Genomic DNA, 20469 nt, shown 5'->3' on the forward strand with positions numbered 1-20469 from the left:
CACGTCCACACTATCATATCCACGCTGTCAGTCGGCTACGTTCGTCTCTATATTTCCCTTCGTCTCTCTTCTCCATTTTTGGTACGAGCAACTTGATTAACACGACAAAATAAGCGTCATTGCTGTTTTCAGGGGGGTTTGGGGATGAGGGGGGGCTGGGTAGTCGTATTTGGAGGTGATCAGGTGGGGTGGGGGTTGGGGTTTGCAGGGTTGGCGGGTTTCGTGGCGCGGGGGGGTGTTCGGGTAGGAGGTAGTGCTGGAAACAAGGTATTAATGACCCTGAGAGAGATGAGACCTCTTTGGAAGTTCCACTCCTCGGGGCTCTCTCAACCCTGCGGCGACGTCTGCGGCGAGATCTCCGTGTCCCCGTCGCCGGAGCCCGGCTCGCCCTTCGTCTTGTTCTCCTTCTTCCACTTCATCCGTCTGTTTTGGAACCAGATTTTGATTTGCCGTTCCGTCAGGCACAGCGCGTGCGCGATCTCGATGCGCCGCCGCCTGGTCAGGTATCGGTTGAAGTGGAACTCCTTCTCCAGCTCCAGGGTTTGGTATCGGGTGTACGTTTGCCGGCCTCGTTTCCTCTCTGAAACAACAACCGATCACAATGATTGTTATTTTTTAACGTTTAAATGTAGTTTAGAATTTTTATATAATATCAGTGGGGTCTTTCTATTTGCAGGGATAACCTATGTCTATTTTACAAAAATTTAATAATTGCTGTGCTTCTCTTCTCAGTTAAAATGTCTTGTCTACTAATTTGCCAGTTTTCAGAATATTTTAAAATATTAGGAGCACAATAGAGTTCCAATTGTGATACCATTTATTTGCAAATGATATCATTGAGTTATAGCTTTATTTTCTAGATAAAGTCTCCTACTTCGCACGATCAAGAAAATCGATCATTTCAGATATATTTTCAGACTCACGATATTCATAACAAACTGTCACAATACGGTACACCCTCAGAAAATACAATCAATTATATTTCACGTTTTCTAACAGTTTTTTTTTCAGCTGCCTTCGATAGGAGCATCGCTAGCACGTTTGTTAGCAGTTCGCCGATCTAGTGGAATACTTAAGGAGGATGAATGGGGCAGCTTGACCTTCATCCTCGGGTCTGTCTGCTTGGATAAACGAGCACGATTTATAAGTTCGACTCCCTTGATAACGATGCAACTGCACCTACAGCAGAACGCGCGCGGTGCCGCCTGGAAAACTTGTGCAAAACGTTGCATTCCGTAGCGGCGACCGCGATTTCCTATGTTTAATCGTGCCGATTTGGAAAAACTGTAAGCTCGAGAGCCCGCTGATAGTATACGGCAAAATTCTAAGAGAAATTTGAAGTCTCGCGGAAGAATCAGGGCGGTCGCAAAAATGTTGGGGCTGCGGAATTGCGGAGAGCAGCGCGGAGCGGATTTATCTGGCCGAGCGTCATTGCCGTAACAGAAGTGGCTGACACTGGTCCCGATAACGCCGAGGAAAACTCCGTTTGCATAAATGCAGTTCTCTTGTACCATTCTAGAACCTTTTGCCGAGTATCTTTATCGTATCGGCTAGCGCGGAGAGCTCTACGATCAATCGCGCGAGCCTTAACGATCATAATTAACTTTGTATTTAACGAAAAAGGCGTAGCAATCTTTTTTACTCTTTCGTTTTGCTTCTCTTATAATTAAGAAAAGTTTAATACGACTTATTCGATAAACATACAGTTAATAACCTTTCGGGTATAATTAAGAAATAAATCAAATAAAATTTATACACTTAAAAATGTATAAACTTACAGAATTAATTAAAGTGTAAACCAAATAAAAGAAGAAAAATATATAGCGTGTTATATTCGATAAATGTGAAGTTAATAATTACTGAAAGCAAACGAATGCACAGCAATTGGTCATCCTACAGTAATCAACGTCTCATGTTATTAAGATCTTATGCTATTAAATCTATACTATTAAATGCTGTTTAATCGAAAGATTCAAATACGATTCAGCGCAAACGCGTCAATGAACACGGAGCAACCTGCGTCGCCGCATTTTTCTATCCCGCGGACGAGAACGCTAGCCGGAGAAAAAGCCGATGTTTTCGTGGGCTTAGCGTTTGCGTATGATAGATACCTAACAGATATCCGTGACATGATCTGCGCTCGGTGTGGCGGTACACGAATCCCGAACAAGAATATTAATTGTGCTCGCGAAGGGAGCGAGGGAAAGGGGGGAACATTGCGTATACATGGGGAGAGAGAGAGAGTGAGAGAGAGAGGGAGAGAACCAGCTAGGACGGGTCTTCGAGGTTGTCTGTGTCCGTGCGAGCCTTCATACTGTCTCGCGCAGGCATAATCTCAAAGGGTTAGGCTGGCTGTTGCCACACGAGCGCAAGAGGGCAAAACGAGAATATTCGAGGTACGAGGGAGGGAAAAAAGAAGAAGGGGATGGCCGGAGAGGAGGAGGACGACCGAGAGGACGGGAGAAGGAGGCGGTGGAGAAGGAGAGAGAGAAGAAGAGGAAGAAGAAGAAGAAGAAGAAAACTCCTTGGTGAGCATTCGAGGCAAACGCCGCCCGTCGCGCTGTCGGCCGATGAAGACGGATGGCGACTCTCCTCCTGAGAGAGAGACCGTTTCTCCGAGGGTTCTCCCCGTCCCTCCGGCCGGACCCGGAGAGAGGTCCGAGAGAGAACGACTCTGGGAAGATGCCCTCTCTTGTACCCTCCCTCCGGCTACGGTCTCAAATTAACAACATACCAATCTCTAGCCTCCTTACTTATAACTTTTAACCATTTCACTAGCTCCCTCGGACCGTGTCCTCCTACCGCTAGCCTGGCGGATTTACATTGGCTAACGTGTTTATGCAAATCTCGGAAACAATTTAAATAGAAAGAGGTTCAATGAGATTCTTTCGTACCATTCTAGACAATGCTTCGAGTGCTGGCAGATGCGCGTTCTTCTTTTACGATAGGACGATCTGCAGCTACTTCTTTGTTCGTTCTGGATATACAAAATAATAATTTGCAAGTAAATAATTTATACCTCCGTCGACTGTTAATTACAGGAGAATCGATCTTAGTTTAATGATAATAGTCTCTAAGAAGAATATTTTAGAACGTGGTTTATTCTAATCTCAATAACGATGATTCTACTCCAAGCTGAAGAAGGATCATACCAGAGACTTTTCCGCTTATTTAGTGAAAATGTTCTATCGTTGCTACCGCAGACCGGAAATTCGGTCCCCGACGACCAGCGCGCCGCCGGTTGCATCGAAATAAATGATCACCGCAATCTGTAAGCATCTCGGAAGCCCGGCGAAGCTTCCGATGATATTGATCGTTCACTAAGTGTGCGTCAATTTGAGTAACACACCGCGATCAATCCGGGCCCCGAAATAGGTCCAGCCCCGGCTTCCCGCGAAGTTGGAGTTCTAGTCGAGCCAATCAAAGGACCCCCCGAGATAAACATAGACACGCCGAGTTCCGTCAAAGACGCTGACGAGCGTCCCGGCCGGCGTCCGCCGCCGCGCGGCCGCGACAAGCGTCGGGACTTATTAATGTTCATTCGTCGGACGGTTAATGAAGGTGGCTCTCGGTGATGGTCTACATTCTGACCCAGAAGATCATCAAAGCGTGTTCACGGAATAATGAAACGACCGGTAGTCACGCTCGAGCCGGCCCGCGCCGATTAGTTCACGCCTCTTTATCGATAACAGGCTTATTACCTAATTGCCAGGGACCGGCAAACGAAGGATTTACGTGTACCATGTACCGGGGAACGTGGACAGTCCAAGTAATTGCCAGTCAGCTGGGTCAAAGCGGCCGTCTCCCAGGCTCTCTTTCCCGCGGAACAAAGATGGCCGGCGTTAAAAGCGGTCGTTGACTGATTCCCGGTACCGGCGAACGCCGACCGCTTCCTATTAAAGTTCGTTTGTCCTACGGAGAACGGAGGAGATAATAATCGGCGAAGAATACGCCGGTTTTAGAACCGTACGCTGCTCGTTAGCCTGCTCTCGTGGAAACGGTCGAGCCGCAAAACTGCTCCAAATTCCGCGGATCAACGGGGGGGGGGGCTCGATCAATTTCCCTGACACGGAATCCCTGCGCCGACCGATCCGGCCGCTTCGCGTCCGGACACCTCGAACGGCTCAGAAAGCATAACTTCGCTCCGAGCAACTATTACCCTAATAACCAGGTAGCGAGGAATATTGGCAATATCCTCTCCGGTTGAGCATACAACGTTCGCGGGTCTCAACGTTCCCGATCGAGCGCCGCTCGACCAAGAACGAATCAGACGCTGAACAATTCCCTCTTTCTCGGTAGCCGAGCTTGTTGCTTAATTGGGGAGGCGGGCTTGGCCAGATAACGCGAACCTAATTGCTATACGCGGAAAGTGAGCTCTTATGATCTTTGCCCACTTGTGCCGACACCTGCGGAAAACATTTCTGCTAAATAATCACCGCGGTGTTTGCAAGGTGCCGAAGATGTATGGACGCTCGTTTCATTAATTCAAGTGTTCCCGACTTGCGATGACTGGCCGCCGGATTTTTAGGCGAAGTAATGATCGACTGCGTTTGCTGCGAGCAACGGGAACCGAGTTGCAAGTTCATCGTTTAATTATCTCGGCGAATTAAAAATACATTGACGTTTTAAAACGCAAGTTTTATAGCGTTCGAAATTGTAACTATTAAAATCCTCGATCTAACGATGATTTATTTGTGTTATTCGTGAACTAAATATAGTACAAAAATTATATAAAATATAGTAACTATTTCACAGCTTTCGCAAGAATGATTACTGTCTCTTTAATAATTTTTTAAAATCTTCGAGGGAAGATTGTAAGGAACTCGGACAACTCGTCAACGGAATAATGGGCGGCCAATTTCAAGGCTATCCGAGCGAGGCAATCGGGAGACCGACTTATCAGTGGGCATAAGTAACTGCTATCGAGCGTTTCAAAGCAAAGTTCACTCGGCTCGGCAATGAATTACCGCTGCCTTTTTTTCCGAAAGCAAGGCGCCGAGGTAACAATATTAGTTTCGATCCTAGGCGCGCGCGCGCGCTCGCGCGAGGGGAGTCCTTGAGACGGTGCGAAAGCGTTATCCGCGCGCGTGATCTCCGGCAAATTAATCACCACGGTGCACAGCCTTACCGGCTCGAAGAATTTCATGGCGTTTTCATCGTGCGAGCACGTCGTGGGAAACACGGCCGCGCCGAGCCCCGGACGAGGGTGTGAGATTTTCTTTTTCCCGTTGACCGAGCGACTGGTACACTGAGACAGCTGAGACAACGTTCATCTAACGTGTGCTATCACTGGCTAGCCTCGTCATGTGGGGTATTGGAACTGGTAATGAACAATAAACAAAATAAAAGTAGAATTTTTTAATTAATTACGTCAAGGTATAAATTTGGAAATTTATTCGATAAATATAAAGTGGATTATAACCGAGAGCAAACCTAAGGCGATTGGTCATCGCATAGTAATGAAAGTCATTGCCTTATGGCAATGAGCACGAAAGAATGGATCGTATCTGTTTGTGGGAGAACAATTAGTTGAGCTTGATCTATAATTAGTATGGGCATTGTAAGATTGTAAGGTAGGTATGAGTGTAGAAAGAGTGTTAAAGTAAAAGTGTGAAGTAATATTTATAAAGATCAAAGTGCAAATACATTGTTTGCTTTATCCATTGTTGCAATCAAATGCACAGATAAATCATTCTGATCATTCACCACGTGGTTGCGCAACACTGGTAAAGCTAAGATCGAAAGAAAAAGTTATTCTTCACTTATAAAATGATTCCATTGGAATCGTGTATTGATTAGACAATTATCTGTACCCGTAAAGAGTGTTCTCATGCTACAGTTATTTAAGAATCTGTATAATAGAACTGTCACACATAAAAATAATTTTAGAAAGTTCATTAAAAAGGATTCTACAGAGGAGACATCAATAACTAAAAAAGTGACTGCTGAATAAAACAGGTTGATTCTGTTGAAATTGACTTCTTTTCCTAGCAGCAAACAATGCCAACTTCCATTTCGCGTAAAGCTTCGGAGGATCGAGCAGTAACAAATGCGCCTATCAATTCCGAGTAAATTATTTTCGCTCGCATCACCTAGCGGAACCTGCGCCCCGTCTCCCCGAGCCGAAAGCAGGTATCAAAGCAATTGTGAACGTTATTAAACGACGAAACCCGAGTGAAAGGACTCCGAGAAAAATGTGGCTCGTGAAACCGCTAGTCGGAACCCTTTTTATCTGGGGTCGTAGGGGATGGACCCGAGCAGGAGGGCGTGTTAAAGAGGTCGATAACAAGAAAACCTGGGCCCCGGCGCGGTGGTAGCCTCTCTCGGTTTATGCTGAACCGGCGCGTTCTGATGCCGGTGCCGGCGTTGCTCTCTCGCGGACGGAGGTGACTTTAAACGCGGGGCAATAAATTAACGGCGTTGGGTTACGCAAGGATCAAATGTCCCCTGGAGTATGCCCGAGAGATTTATGGGTCTGCCTTCACTGGCGCAGCATGAAGGAACGGAACGGAACGGAACGGAATGGAACGGAACAGAACAGAACGTACACAACCGTGCTGGCTTATTATAGGCTAGTTGCTCCGCTTCTCCGCTTCTCCTCCAGCCAGCTAGCTGGTCTCCTTTTCAGAGCCGCCGCAGGATACACGAGAGCAGGACTCTTTCAGACGAACAGCTCTAGCCAGCCGGATGTTGTAACCCGCTAATAAGGCGCGGCCACCACTCGCTGCCCAATTAAGCTAAGCTTTACGTGGGCACCTTAAGGCCAGGCCTTGAAACGCTCTTCGATTAGATACCCTAGATATCCCATTAATTTTATCGGTCTCTACCCTCTCTCTATCCTCCTCCTCCTCCACCATCTCATCCTCCTAGCCTCAACCTCATCCTCCTACTCCTCGGGTCCCTCCGAGTCCTCCTCCGGGCCACACAGACCCGTCGGATTATATGACCGGCCGATGCTGCTGACAGAGGTTCAGATTAATCGCGAGGAATCCGGCGAACCGCCCCGGAGAACGTCTGCGATGGATATTTCGAGGATTCAGGTGTTTCCGATGGGTCAGCGACGCTCCGCCGCGTCGCGGTTCCCCAACGAAGCGACGATTATTCCAACACCTGTCCGACCAGGAAGAAGACCACGCGGGACACCAACCGCGTCGAGCCGGCTCCGCTCTCTGGCATCCCTTTAATCCCGAACACGTGATCGAAGTTCCACCAAGTCCCCGTTCCGTGCCGCCATATATTTTCGGCTCGGCTATCCGTCTCCCGCTTTTTCTGCTTCCGTCGTAGGCCGACTCGCGTCACGTTTGCTTTCGGTGAACTTTCTTTCCGACGACGACCCCCGCTTTTTACTAGAACGGCCGACGCGGGGGTGAGGCCTCGTTCAGGAATTTTCGGCGGTTGTTTATGCGGCTTCGAGAGCCGCGTTCTTCGATCTTGGGGGACTTCCTGAATCGTCCGTCGAAAAAATTGCGGACCGGCCGGTGGATTAGGGTAATCCGTTTGCCGAGGAATGCCCAGGGAAAAAATATGGGCAACGAGAACGGCCGATTGCTTGTCGGGTGAACGGTCTTTTGTAGTCGACGATGTGGGAATTCTGGCACCGAACGAGAGCCTCTGAATCATCTTTTGATTCTCCATTGTCACGTGGCAGTTTATCGAACAGCCCGGATGAAGATCGCCGAGCCAACCAGTTAAGAGGTATCAAGCACAAGTACGTCAGCCCTCTTCGTTTATTTATTACCGATTCTTTCGTCATTGGCAGGTGACCATCAATTCTGCTCCATCCACGAGTCTTCACAGACCTTGATAGTCCACTTAGATGTCGCGCCATCGCCCGTATCCCCAAGATTTCGGGGACATTTATAACTTCTCTTAACCGTTACCAAATTGATTAGCGTCCAAAACGAACATCCGTTCGCGACCGTCCAACCTCTTCAGAGCCCCCAACCCATAGCACCTCGCGAACACCATCGATGATCAGACGAAATGACGAGTCATCGCCGGCATGTAAATACACGGGACGAACGCGAGGAACCGAGTCGTTGAACCGATCGGAACCGCGTCGTTGGTTCGGTTCGCCGCGGACGAGCAGCTGGCCGCGATTATTCTCGTCGCCGCGCGGCCGTGTATAGGCCGCACAACGACGACAGAGGTGGATGTGTCCTAAGCGTGGTACAGCCACCTGGGCCGAAGTGTGGAGGACGACGACGGAAAAAGGAATTCAACAGAAGTCGCCGCCAAGAGACGCGGCGGAGGGCAAGAAGAACGTCAAGACGCTCATAGAGAGCGAGGGGAACTTAGAAGCCCCCGAGGGGAGCCGGAGTACCAGATAGAGAAGACCTTCCTCCACCTCCTCCTCCTCCTCACCCTGCTCCTCTCTCACCCTTCCTCCTCGGTCTCGGCGTGTTTTTTTGCCTCTCGGCCAGACGAGCAGACAGCCGGACAAGGAGGCCTGGCTCTCTGAAAGCAACGGAGGACCGCTAGAACGCCGAGATAATGAGCGGCGAGGATGGCTACGCGCGACGTATGCATTTGTACCCGGGGATATCACTCGGCCTTATCCGATGTCCTACTTTGTCCGCGATCCTTCTTTTTCATTTACACCTGTTCCGCGGAGGTGCACGGTCCTTCGGCGAACCGCGAGCAATTGCTGATTAAACTACGGACACTTAAATCATGGCCCGAGCCGTGCGCCGGCCGCGATATCGCCGCGTTTCGTGCCGATGCGGGGACAGCGAGCGGAATTGAAGAGCTGATGAATGGGCTCTGCTTGGCGAAATAGTTGCCGACGTTGGATTGCGAAAGGACCGATTCGCTGATTCATAGAAGGTGCGGACCTTGTCGCCGCTCTTTCGACCCAAGAACAGAACTCTTCAAAGAAACGGAGCTTTTCATAAAATTTTGGAAGGCTTTCAGACGGCTACATTTACCTCAACGTTTTCATTCGTTACTGAAAACGTTATACTTAAACCTCCTAAATTCCTAACTTAGATCACGGAATTTTATGCAAAATAAAAATTGTCTTCAATCATTTCAGAAAACACAGGATGAAGCAGAGATTACATACATTATCAATAACATAAAAATGATTTTCAATTCATCTAATATCCTCATATAACAACTTGTTACGTTCTTATTCTATTACTATAAAAATTTTACTATAAGAAGTTTGCCCGTACATTTAACCAGATCAAATCCAATTAAATACAATTGAATTAAGTTAAATTAAATCGCCCAGCCCCGACCGGCCTGGAAGAAAATTCCAGCGCGCCATGTGGCCGGCGAGGATTTCGAGGCTGCGAGGCACGAGAGTTGGCAAAAGGGGTTTGCACCTCGGTTCGAGATTCCCATCTCGAAATCCGTTTCGTTCTACTATGCTAGCCGCGCGCGAGATTGGTGTCCGTAACGATGGCGGCCTCGTGAGATATTCAAAAAGAGGATGGAGGCCCCAGAGGGCCAAGGAAAGGAGGAGCGTCGAGGAAATGACGTGGGAGCGAACGAGAGCAACGAGAGACGCCGCGCGTGGGAGGGGGGAGAAGAGAAGAGAGTAGAGAGTAGAGAGGAGAGAGATGAGAGGAGAGAGGAGAGAAGAAGGGCCGGGGAAGAGAGAAGAGAAAGAGAGGAAGTCGTGGCGTGGTAGGCGGAGGGCGTAGGGGCGGATGACGATGATGGATGGGTCCACGGAAATCCTATGTCCGTTTGCTTTTTGGGCCGCCGCCATGAACTCCTCGGACAACCATGGACGATACGGGCGGCCGGGATATGGGTCTCTCACCGGCTGGCCTAGCTCGCCGTGTATAAATTAAACCACCGAAATTGGGGGAAACTCGGGTGAAAGCGAGAACACTCCCGGGACTTCGTTACGTGAACAGATTAGGCATTTCCAAAGCCGTCCACAAAAAGCCGACGGGCGTGCTGGGAAAGCTCGCAGCGAGATCATGGGAAAGATCTTGGGTGCCGGTGCAACGCGACGACCGTGCTTCATTTTCTTGGGAAATCGGACTAAAATGGAAAGGACAATCGAGATGATGCTGGGAAACTATTGCCTACTTTGATTTATCATTGCATAATCTATTAATTTGTTAGGCTTTGTACATTAATTTTTCCTAATAGCTGAAACAATGGAGAAAGGAGGGACGTGCTCCTAATTATTTAAAAATTGAAAATATAATTTCGAAGTATTATAACAGAAGACTTAGATAACTGATAAAAATCGTGACATATCCTAAAATTCGTAAACAAAGTTTTTGAATTTTATCCCTCCTCCAGAATATTTAACACACCTCCAGCTCTCTCTCTAAACAAGCCTCTAATTTTTATAGAAAATAAAAATCGTATGCACGGGTTGCAACATACATTTACGCCGTGCTTTAATCATTCTAACGAGGTTAATTTTAATAACGCAACAGCAGTTCTAAATCAAGTGATTACAATGTTTCGCTTTCGTTCTGCTCATTTTTCCTCGCGAATGCATAAAATCCCGCGGTCTAATTAAAAATGCTTTATTAACCCCGTCGAGCATGAACCCGGATAATCAGAAAAACTGACGAAGACGCGTTTAGAAAGTTACGCGAAGCGAGCAAATATCATCGAGATAACATCTTATACACGCGGAATAAAATATCGTAATAATTAAACGGGAAAGATCGCGAACGAGCGGGCCGATCGCGATGGAGCTCGGGTCCAACCCCCGAACCGAGGAACCCGGAAGGCGACCGTTAAAAAAGCAGTCCTCCCAGGCAAATAAACACGCCCACGTGGTTGCGCGAGCCACGCGAAGTTCGTTCGTCCAGCTTATGGTGTCCGGTCCATAAATCCGTTCGCCCAATTAATCGAGGTACAGTTAAAAGAGAGAACGGAGAAAGAGAACAGCGGGAAAAAGGGAAGAAAAGAAAAAGTGAAGCGGGCCGGGTGGGGCGAGGGCACGGCGGAGGACGGCGGAGAAAGGGGGGGGGGGGGGGCCGCTTTTAATTCCTCATTAGGTGCACGGGTTATTGGCCATTTACGTAGATATTCGCGCGATTAATTCAGTGGTAATGCACTCTTTCGACGCGCCGCAGTTCGCGCGCAGACACACGCGCGTTTTCTCTGGTGTCGGTGCCGGGGATTACATAAGGAACGCGGCGGCGATGCGATGCGATGGCGGGCACCTACGTGCACGTGCACGCGTGCGTTCGTGCACACGCGATAACGGAAGCCTCACACCTATGCACCGGCTGCACCGGCGCATGCTTATTTACCGGGCAGAGGACCGGCAAAGAAAGAGAGAGAGAGAGAGAGGGAGGGAGGAAGAGAGAAAAAGAGAGAGAAAGAGAGTGGTTGTATCATAAATCTTTTCGCGCAAGAGGATCGCAATTATCTTGCGCATTAAAAGCATCGTCTGTCCCGATGGGGCTCCCCCCTCCCCGAGATTGAAGATCGAGCGATCCGAAGGCGATCGAGGACGAATTTTCCCGAAATCACGGACGAAATTAATAATCCTGATCGCCTCGCTGAAATTATGCCTTTCCAAGCTGTTCCACTTGGGCCGTCAGCGTGCCGAATACCCTTTGCACTCGGAGCAACTTTAACTGTAAAATAGTTTTTCTCATCTACAATATTTCTTCGACATTTAAAACAGTTATATTTTTAATAACTTTCAAAATAGAAATAATGACAGTGGAGAAACTGTTTCGGAACGTGGTGTGAGAATTTTTAGTCCCGCTTCGGAGTCACCACCGCTCGAGTGCAAAGGTTAATTTGCGTTAACAACGCGATATACCGTTTGGAAAGTTGCTGTATCGTTTGGTGTCTAGCTTAACCCATTGACACGCGAATGAAACAAGTGACCCAAGAATAATGAAGTAAAAGTACGTACTTTGGAACGGTCTTCAGTGACTATAAAATTATCGTCGATGTTATCGTTGAATATTTATACTACTGTTCGATAGACTGACATTTCTAGATAATTTAATGAACTGTAAAATATTTCTTTAACATAAATAAAAAATAAATCGAATAAAGTCAAGTAGAAGCATACTATATATCTCCTTATTCAAATAAACATATATTTCTGCTGTTGATTGTTATATAACAGTATTTATTTAAGTAAATTAACGAAGAACAACGTGTAAAAATGTTGGTAAAATATTTGCATCCACCTTCATGTGCACTGTATATTTTTTTATTTTATTAACCGTGCCAGTGTTTCAGGGAGTCACGCTCGAGCGGCGTTCCTTAAGTACTTTTACCTTATTTAATTTGAACGAACCGAACAGGTGTAAAAAGATAGAAAGCTTGATAAATATATAATAAGTTGTTCGTACAATATTACGGTAATTCTCGCGAATGTTTAACCTCCCGTTTACGTTTCGCGGAGTCGTTCGACTGGCGGAATCGGGTCCGCTCGCCTCGCGTCGATTTTTCCACCAGGATCAGGTGGAATTCCTGGGCCGCGTCACGGTGTCGGCGCACCTGAATTACGAGCTCATCGTGGCTTACTTTCCGCGACGCGGTGGCGTTTCACGCGTCCCGGCTCGCAAAAATATTGCATCTTCCCCCGTGATAATAAGCATCGCGCAACATAGATAACATTCCCTTGTGCTTCTCGAATATAACTTTGTAATTACCAATGGTCGAACGACGCCCGACACGCACACAGAAACAGAAACACATAGACAGACCTGGCATAACTTTTCACGCCGGTGTTCTCTGTCGGACTAATTGGCGCGAAGACCAGCCGGGCGCACGTTTTTCCGTAGATTCCTCTTGGGCGTTATCTTCCGGCAGGATCCGATGGAAAAGGGAATACGTTCAAGCAAGCGATCCGGACGAGATACCGAACGACAGGCCACAATTAAATTGAAAATCCCGCGGAGGTGCATCCGCATATCGAGCCGCTGAATTATTTTCCACGGGGACATGATTCGCGCCCGGAAACATTAATCTCGGCCCGCGGTACTGATTGTGTTTAATGGAAATAAGTGGATTTTGCGTGCGCGGAGATTCGCGTGGTCGAAGATGCCAGATCTCGATTTGCCTGGAGGACGTCAATAATGTGCCCGAGAAAATGGCGACTAACAGATTTTTATAATTAGAATGTGCGCTGCCATTACACACTCATGATAAAAGAGACGTGAAATACAGAAGGATAAATTTAGCAATGCTGTCAGACTATTTTCAAGCAATTAAAAGCGTGGGGAATGGAAATGAGTTTTTATTTAACTCCCGACTGTTGCAACCGAGAATTTTTATTTTGCGGGAAACTTTGTACCTGGCGCTGCAATCTACGATCTACACGTGCCGCGCGAGATAAGAGAATTACGTCTAATGCCTGACAAAATGATTTCATCGGACGACACAGAAGATCAACTGCTCGATCCTACACAGTAACGGATGGAAAACGTGCGATAAATCAGGAAGTCGAACAGAAATGAACGCATCGATCGACAGGTGGCCATTCAGTGGGCCCCCGTCCTATCCGCAAATGGCGGACCGGCGGTACGGTATTAGCCGGCTCGCCTTAGAAATCATGCACGTACGGGAACGGGTTCTTCGTGACGTTCGGCAGTAAACCGCGACCGATGCGCACTCGAAATGCCTCGCGCCGGTTGTGTTTCGCCGGGGCCGGCGAACTATGCCGGAATTTCCTAACCGGTGTAACGCGAATGTCCCGCAAAAGGTGCCAGGGAATCTCGGCGGTTTCGCCGGGCAAATGCCCCGGGAGCACCTGCATCTATAAAATTGAGCCATGCATTATTCATGGGGTGGTGGCCTGCTTATAGCGCGAGCGCGAGCGCGCTTAGCTCAGCTGGTGTTTTGCAACGTCGGGAAAGAAACGGGCGGCCACCGCCTGAAATGGATGGCCAGATAAATTGATATGAACCTCGTCGTGATTGGTAGCCGCGTAAGGGTAATGGGATCGAGTGCGAACTAATAAACACCAGCGTAACCGCCGTACGTTGCCGCCACTGGCCGACGATGCATCGATGATGGTTTCGGAGACACGAATCGAATGGTTCTTATGGTGTTTACCGAGATAGTAAGATGTAAATTATAGGAAAATTTTTTTACTGAATTCTTTTGAGCTCCAGGAATTGATAAAAGGGTAATGGAGTTTTCAAATTTTTAACTTTGATTTGGAAGAGGAGAATGGGGATGCAAATTGCAAGGGGTGAGAAAATAATTCTTTTCGCGAGGTCATCGAACTACCCTCTTAATTAAATTGTCCTAACATTTTTTAACAATCAAAGATTGAAGTTTTGGAATTATAGGATCACAATTAGAAAAATGAGATTACATTTCTAACTCTATGAAGTATATAAAATATTCTAGCTTTGCTTAAAAGGTAAAGAAAAGCACGCTATGTTTAAAATATTCTGAAGAGGATGACAATGAATTTCATTGAACTCGAAAATTACGAAAAGTGTAATAGATTTCGTAACTTCTTTTCACTAAGATATCAAGGCAGAGGAAGATGAGGGTGGTGTAAATTGTAGAGGGTGAGGAATCCTTTCACCAGAATTTCTTTGAGCTCCAAGAGTTTCAATAAGAACAATAGCGCCTTCAAATTTTTTTCTTCGATAAGAAAGATTGCAAGACAGAGGTGATAGAGGGTGAGGATGTGCATTAAAGGGGGTGAGAAATTTTCTGGGCAGAATTTGATGGCGAACGAGATTGAATACTCGGCGAAGTTTAAATACGAAAAGAGAAAAGGCGAATTGATTTTCCGAGTTTACGTGTTCGACACGCAGGATTACATGGGAGGAAAGGATCGATACGGTGTTCTGGGGCCACGAGGGCACGCATTGTTCGACGAACCGAGAAAAGACGTCATCGTGCCGACATCTGTGAGCGGATTCATGCACTCGATCCTCTTTCTTTGACTGGCAGCAACGTACGCACACACGGGTCTTTTATCGGCGAGCCGAGAGGCTCGTGCAACTTCCGAACTGGACCGAGAGATGGTCTTTGGAAGCCTTGTTCGATAAACATTTTTAAAAGATAAAAAATAAACTATCGTTTTAGAGTTTATAATTTTCCTGTGCTTTGGTTTCGAACGTTTATGAAAAAGAAATACTGTAACTTACTTCAAGGAAAAATTCTTCGATCGCAGATAAGAGATCCCGGAGCACTTAGAGCGATAGGAGACGAAAAGTAGATCTTTACTAGCCCGAAGTCACCGAACAACTGAAGGGTGATGCAAAAGTGCAACGAGGCTCGACCTTGCGTTTCCCAGGATTTCGAGACCGAGCAGGAAATAAGAGCAAACGCAGCGGGCAGCTGAAACCTGTGCTCTTACCTAACCCGGTAACTACTCAAGGGGGGCCGGCTATTATCACTTCGTTATTGCCGTCATAAATTCCCAACTCGTTACACCGGAATTACCCCTGCGATTCTTCGCAGCGGCGGACAGAATTTCGGCGTACCTTTCCCGTCATCCCTTTGCGCTCGGGGAAGCAGGTGGCGCGCCGGCTATTGCCTCCTGGATCACGGCGATCGAAAGGATTTAGTGTCTACCTGAGCAGTCTCTCCGACTGCTCCATAAAATCGAAGCGATTCAGCCAACGTTACCGAAATTGCGGAACTGCAGCGGCGACAGCACCGCGATCGCGCACCCTTCGCCCTTTCGGACCCCATAAATTCTAACGAAGCTCTAATTGTTAGCTCCGTGACAATGTCGTGAAAGGTCTCATGTTTCTATAAACCGTCGAAGATCTTTCGGATAAGCAAGAGAATGTCGCGCGACCGCGGTCGTGTCGCAAAAATGGAAATGCGCTCGTAGTACTACGCGGTCGGCGCGAGCATGGGGAAACGCGAAGAATTGTGTCGCCCGTGGGCGCGGATGGATTTTCGTGGATGTTTTTCAATGTACGGCGGCGGGAAAGCGAGCGGTCCGTACGTCGAATGGAAACAAGCAGCCATCATGGGAATAAAAGTGGATGAGCGGAGGCTCTGCCAAGCCGTGGAGCCAACTGAGGCCGCGGCGCGGCAACTTTTATGGGGGGCTAGCGCGGTGTACGTGTGGTGAAACTACCGGGCTAAAAGGTCAGCGCAATAAATAACTCCGGACGTCGGTATACCTAGAAACTGGAGACATTATGCCAATCTTGGCTCGCGGACCGTACAAATGTGGTCTAGTTTTACCTACTGTTGCATAAATCTGAAAGCGGCCGGCCGCTACCTGGCGTCCTCTCTAGAAAACCTTGCTTTCTACGAAACCTTCTGGTCACGCGGCGGTAGCCTTGAGCCTATTTTCGAGAACCGCGTCACGTGTATCACCGGCCGCGTATCCACGCTCGCGAATACCAAATTCCTTCCCTCTCCCTTGCCGTTCTTTTCCGCGGCGAATCGACGTCTTCCTTCCGTGGAAAAGGTCGTCCGCGGTGCCGAACAAAAATCGGCGAATCGCCTGAATACATCGAATCTACTCTGCTAGAAAACTCTCGTTTCGTTCCAACGCGACTTTCCCTACGCTTCCGCTTTATGCAAATATCCTCCGCGAGTTGTCCACTTTGTAGGTAGAACATGAAACTTCGCGCTGGCATCGGTATCAATGGATCGCGAGGATGTTCGAGCGAGGAACGCGCAGGAATCTCTCCGAACGACTTCTGTGAGTCACTGTATTTTGATAAGCTGCGCGACTCGGTTGCATTCGCCGAGATAGCAGACTTCGGGTCTGTTACTACTCTAACGAATCTAATTAGTGGCCGTGGGAAGCTGAAACCGGTTTGGTTGCAGATTCATGTAAATGAAGTCATGTCCGTCGGAGTGACAATTTCTAGCTAACCTCAGACATTGGAGATTCCGTGGCTTTGGTTTCCGGGTGGAGCGCGCCGTGATTGAACCTCCCACGGACACACGGGCTAGCATCGATTTGTCTTCCTGATAAAGCTAACTACGATGTCGTTGAAACGTTCAGACAAATGTCTACCGTAAAACACGGTTTGACTTCTGAAATAAAACGACTGGCAGCGAGCAACGATTGTCTAACTAGTAGAGTCTAAGTAGAAGACTTTTATCAGGGTACGCGACGTACGCAGAGGTGGAGAAGTAACGTAGAAGCGTCTAGTCATTTCGGTTTATACCGAAGGGGGCGGCGTTTAGGGTTAAAATGGCGGATCCAGGCCAGAGTATAGTTAGCTTACCAAATTGACTTCTCATCCACGGGTAAAGCGGGCTGGGCAGGTTCGCGCTGGCCGCGCCCTGAGGAGCGCCCTGCTGCTGCTGACTAAGCGGCGACGCGACGACCCCTTGGTGTTGCTGCGCTTGCTGCTGTTGCTGAGGGTGCATGCCGGCCTGGGACTGTTGCGTGGCCGCCTGCGCCGGCTGTTGCTGCTGGTACATCATGTGCTGTTGCTGGGCCTGTAGGTGCTGGTGTTGGGGTTGTTGCTGCGGGTGCTGAGTCTGCTGCGGCTGCATGTGAGGATGCTGGGAGTGCATCTGATGGTGCATCTGCGACTCGACGAGCGGCGGGCTGTCCGGTCCATCGAGCACGCTACCCTGGTGATCGACCGCGGCCGCCTGAAGCTTGCAGCTCGCGTAGACAATGGGAGTGGACGGATGTCCGTTCGGTGTCGGCGTGTGTCCCATGTGTCCCATGCCGGGGCTCGGCGACGTCGACCTGTAGCCGCCCATGCCGTCGATGCTGCCGTGCTCCTGCTGGTGCTGGTAGTAGGTCGCGTTCCGCATGTCCATCCGATTGTACGGCGGAAACCTCGGGTAAGGCATGTCCTGCTGGCTGCCCGCGGCTCCATAATGGTGGCCGGGCACTGCTTGCCGGAGGAGGCTAGGGTCGCACGGGTCCCCGGCTTGCTGAGACTGCTGTTGAACCGACTGCGTCTGCTGGGGCACCTGGACGGCGGCACCGTAGTGCTGCTGATGCTGATGCGGGTGTTCCACCCCGCCATTTCGCAGGTCCGGGATGTATGAATTCGCGAAGTACGAACTCATGCTACTGTCCCACCTGTCCCACCTGCTAATGCCACCTCGGTCTTGTTGGGTGCTTTCCGTGGTTTGTTCTTGATCCAGTATCCCGAATTTTCACCAACGCGCTCGGACCACTGTCCTCTTCACTTTGTACTCTCTTTCTCCCTTTGTTCTGCACACTTTTTCCCTTCTCTTCCTTCTTTCCTCTTTTCCTTCTGTTTCTACACCTTGTTCTTCGGTCACGGACACACACGTTTTAAATGTATTATATTTTTACATATACTATGTATATTTTTTATATTCACCTCCAGAGCAACTCCGAACACACACTCTTTCTCGCGTTCCTTCTCTCTCTCTCTCTTTTTTTTTATCTTTCTCTCTCTCTCCCTCTCTCTCTCTCTTTCTCTCGCTCGCTCTCTCTCTCGGACACGCGCACTATATATTTTTATCACACCACCATCACTGTGTAAACACTAGTGTATCATTGAATTCAATTTCCTTGTTGCTCGCCGTCGATTCGTCGACGTTATCACACTCGCGGGCTCACCAAATCAGAAAGAAACAACCGGTTAACTGGAGCACTAAAGAACCGTACGTTATCAAGCCGTTGGCTTGAGGGGAGGGACGAGGTTTTAACTTGTACACGAGGGGAGGGTGGGTGGGGGGGAAGAGATGGTAATCAGAGTTCTACGTCTTCTTCGGTGTGGTACCTTCGTTCAAAGCGCCAAGCCGCTCCAGACACGCTCCGTTCCTCTGTCCACCCTGCTAACGAAGTTGTGCCGCACCTGTAACAAGAACGACGGTAGCCGTTAACAATCTGCAGACGAGATGCAACCATTAAATATATTATGTTCTAACAGTGGTGTTAAAAATATTCCGATGCATCGATTATTCGCTTTTAAAGATAATATAAAAAGATAATAAATATAAAAAGGGCGAAACAATGAAACTACTGGACAGTTGCCTCCTAACGATTGTTAACAGAAGGAAGGAGTTTGTACTCAACTTTTAATTCACTTCAGACGATCTCTATTTCACAGAATATACTAAACATGAAGTTTATTATTTTGTTTGAGCTGTCACAGTACAAAATATCCCGCGGTACCCTGCCATTTTCATTGCACACTTTGACCAACTGTGTTTTACTCATGATTCGGACAAGTACCGAATTGTCCGGAAGCTTGGAAGCTACCAGCAAGACTTTCTTTGCACAACGCGACACCGTAACAGATGCTCCACGCACTGATCAAAGTTTTATTACGACGATTGTATAGGAGATGAACGAAATTTTGCGCCGCGAGCACGGAGACCGGCAAAAGATCCGTTTGCTGATCTTTGCCGGACGGACTGAGGGAGCCCCGAGCTTCGTTCGACTCCTGACAAGAGTGACAGAAGGCGAGGTACACACGTGCTCGTCACGGTGACGGCCATCGCCCAGACGCCGAACTTGCTTTGGCCCTTCTGTGTGGGCGGGCTAAACGATCGTTAAATTTGGAAAAATTCCCGTCCATTAGGCAGCATGGCTACTGAACGCCTCGTCGACGTTCTCCCCGACCTACTAATTTTTATTTGTCGCACCGCTTCCGAACGGGGTTTCCTCCGGGTCTCGTTAGTACGTAACTAGAAACACGCGAGTCTTTTTGTCTTCTGGCTAAAACACGGGTTCCGGGAACAACCAGAGCTCCGACGACTCGCGTCGGTTCCGAAAGGAAACAGCGGTTTTCAGTGATTTAATTATAGTTCGAATGTTCCGGCTAAAAGACCGTTCGAATCTCGCGGAAGTGACACGGACGTCGCGCGACGGTGTGTAAGGCGAGACCGGTCGGTGTCTTATCGACCGCATCGATCCTTCGGGAACGATCTATCGATCGCAGCCGGTAACCTTCCGTACCGACCGCGCGCGTCGCCCGGCAACTTTGGTTTCGTCGCGGTGACTTAAGGACTTCATTCAGACGGCAGACTGTCTGTGTACCGATTGTTCCGTGCCAGTCGCCGGAACGGAGGAAACTTTGAGAAGATACCGCCCGGTAAATTGGCCGTGAAACCTCCCTCTTCGAGCCAGCGATGGCTTCGAGGCCCTTCGAGGCGCGCGAGACCAATGAAACAAGTTTAGAACGTTCCCTGGCTCTTCGCGGAGACTCGACGATCTCTAGAGCAATTTTATTTCTCTTTAATTTGATTCATCCACGTAATTAACCCTTAAGTACTACCCTTATATAATTTAGTAAAATTCGCGATCGAAATTTTAAATAGAATTTACTGTGAAAGAATTTTTATGATAAGGGGTTGAAGATTCTATGAACCTTTTTTATTACAAATAATTAAGCGGAAATTATTTATCGTCAAACTGTGAAATTCGAGTAGGAAAATGAAGATATTTTGTATAGTTTGGTGGACGAAATATTTTCCTAATTTATATTTATTTTAATAATTCTTGTTAAATACGATAACACGATATCAACCCTCCGCTTTTTTTTAACGAATCTTTGAAACATTATTATCCTTTATTAGAGCTTAATATCTCGCTTTTTTTAATTTTATCCTCTCATGGCAAAAACACTTTTC

At 48.0% G+C, this 20469-nt stretch overlaps 1 protein-coding gene across 1 annotated transcript in view; it reads right to left on the reverse strand.

Moving 5' to 3' along the window:
- Positions 1–242: 242 nt before the first annotated feature.
- Positions 243–20469, reverse strand: part of Antp (homeotic protein antennapedia) — a 66057-nt gene continuing 45830 nt past the window's right edge. Inside the window, exons 2-3 of the mRNA XM_078194728.1 lie at positions 17124–18689; positions 243–580 (exon numbers count right to left, since the gene is read on the reverse strand). Coding sequence (XP_078050854.1) covers positions 327–580; positions 17124–17928 — 1059 coding nt within the window. The 5' untranslated portion in view covers positions 17929–18689 and the 3' untranslated portion in view covers positions 243–326. The remainder of the gene's footprint in view (positions 581–17123; positions 18690–20469) is intronic.

Source organism: Augochlora pura, chromosome 11, assembly GCF_028453695.1.
Source record: "Augochlora pura isolate Apur16 chromosome 11, APUR_v2.2.1, whole genome shotgun sequence".
Classification (NCBI taxonomy): domain Eukaryota; kingdom Metazoa; phylum Arthropoda; class Insecta; order Hymenoptera; family Halictidae; genus Augochlora; species Augochlora pura.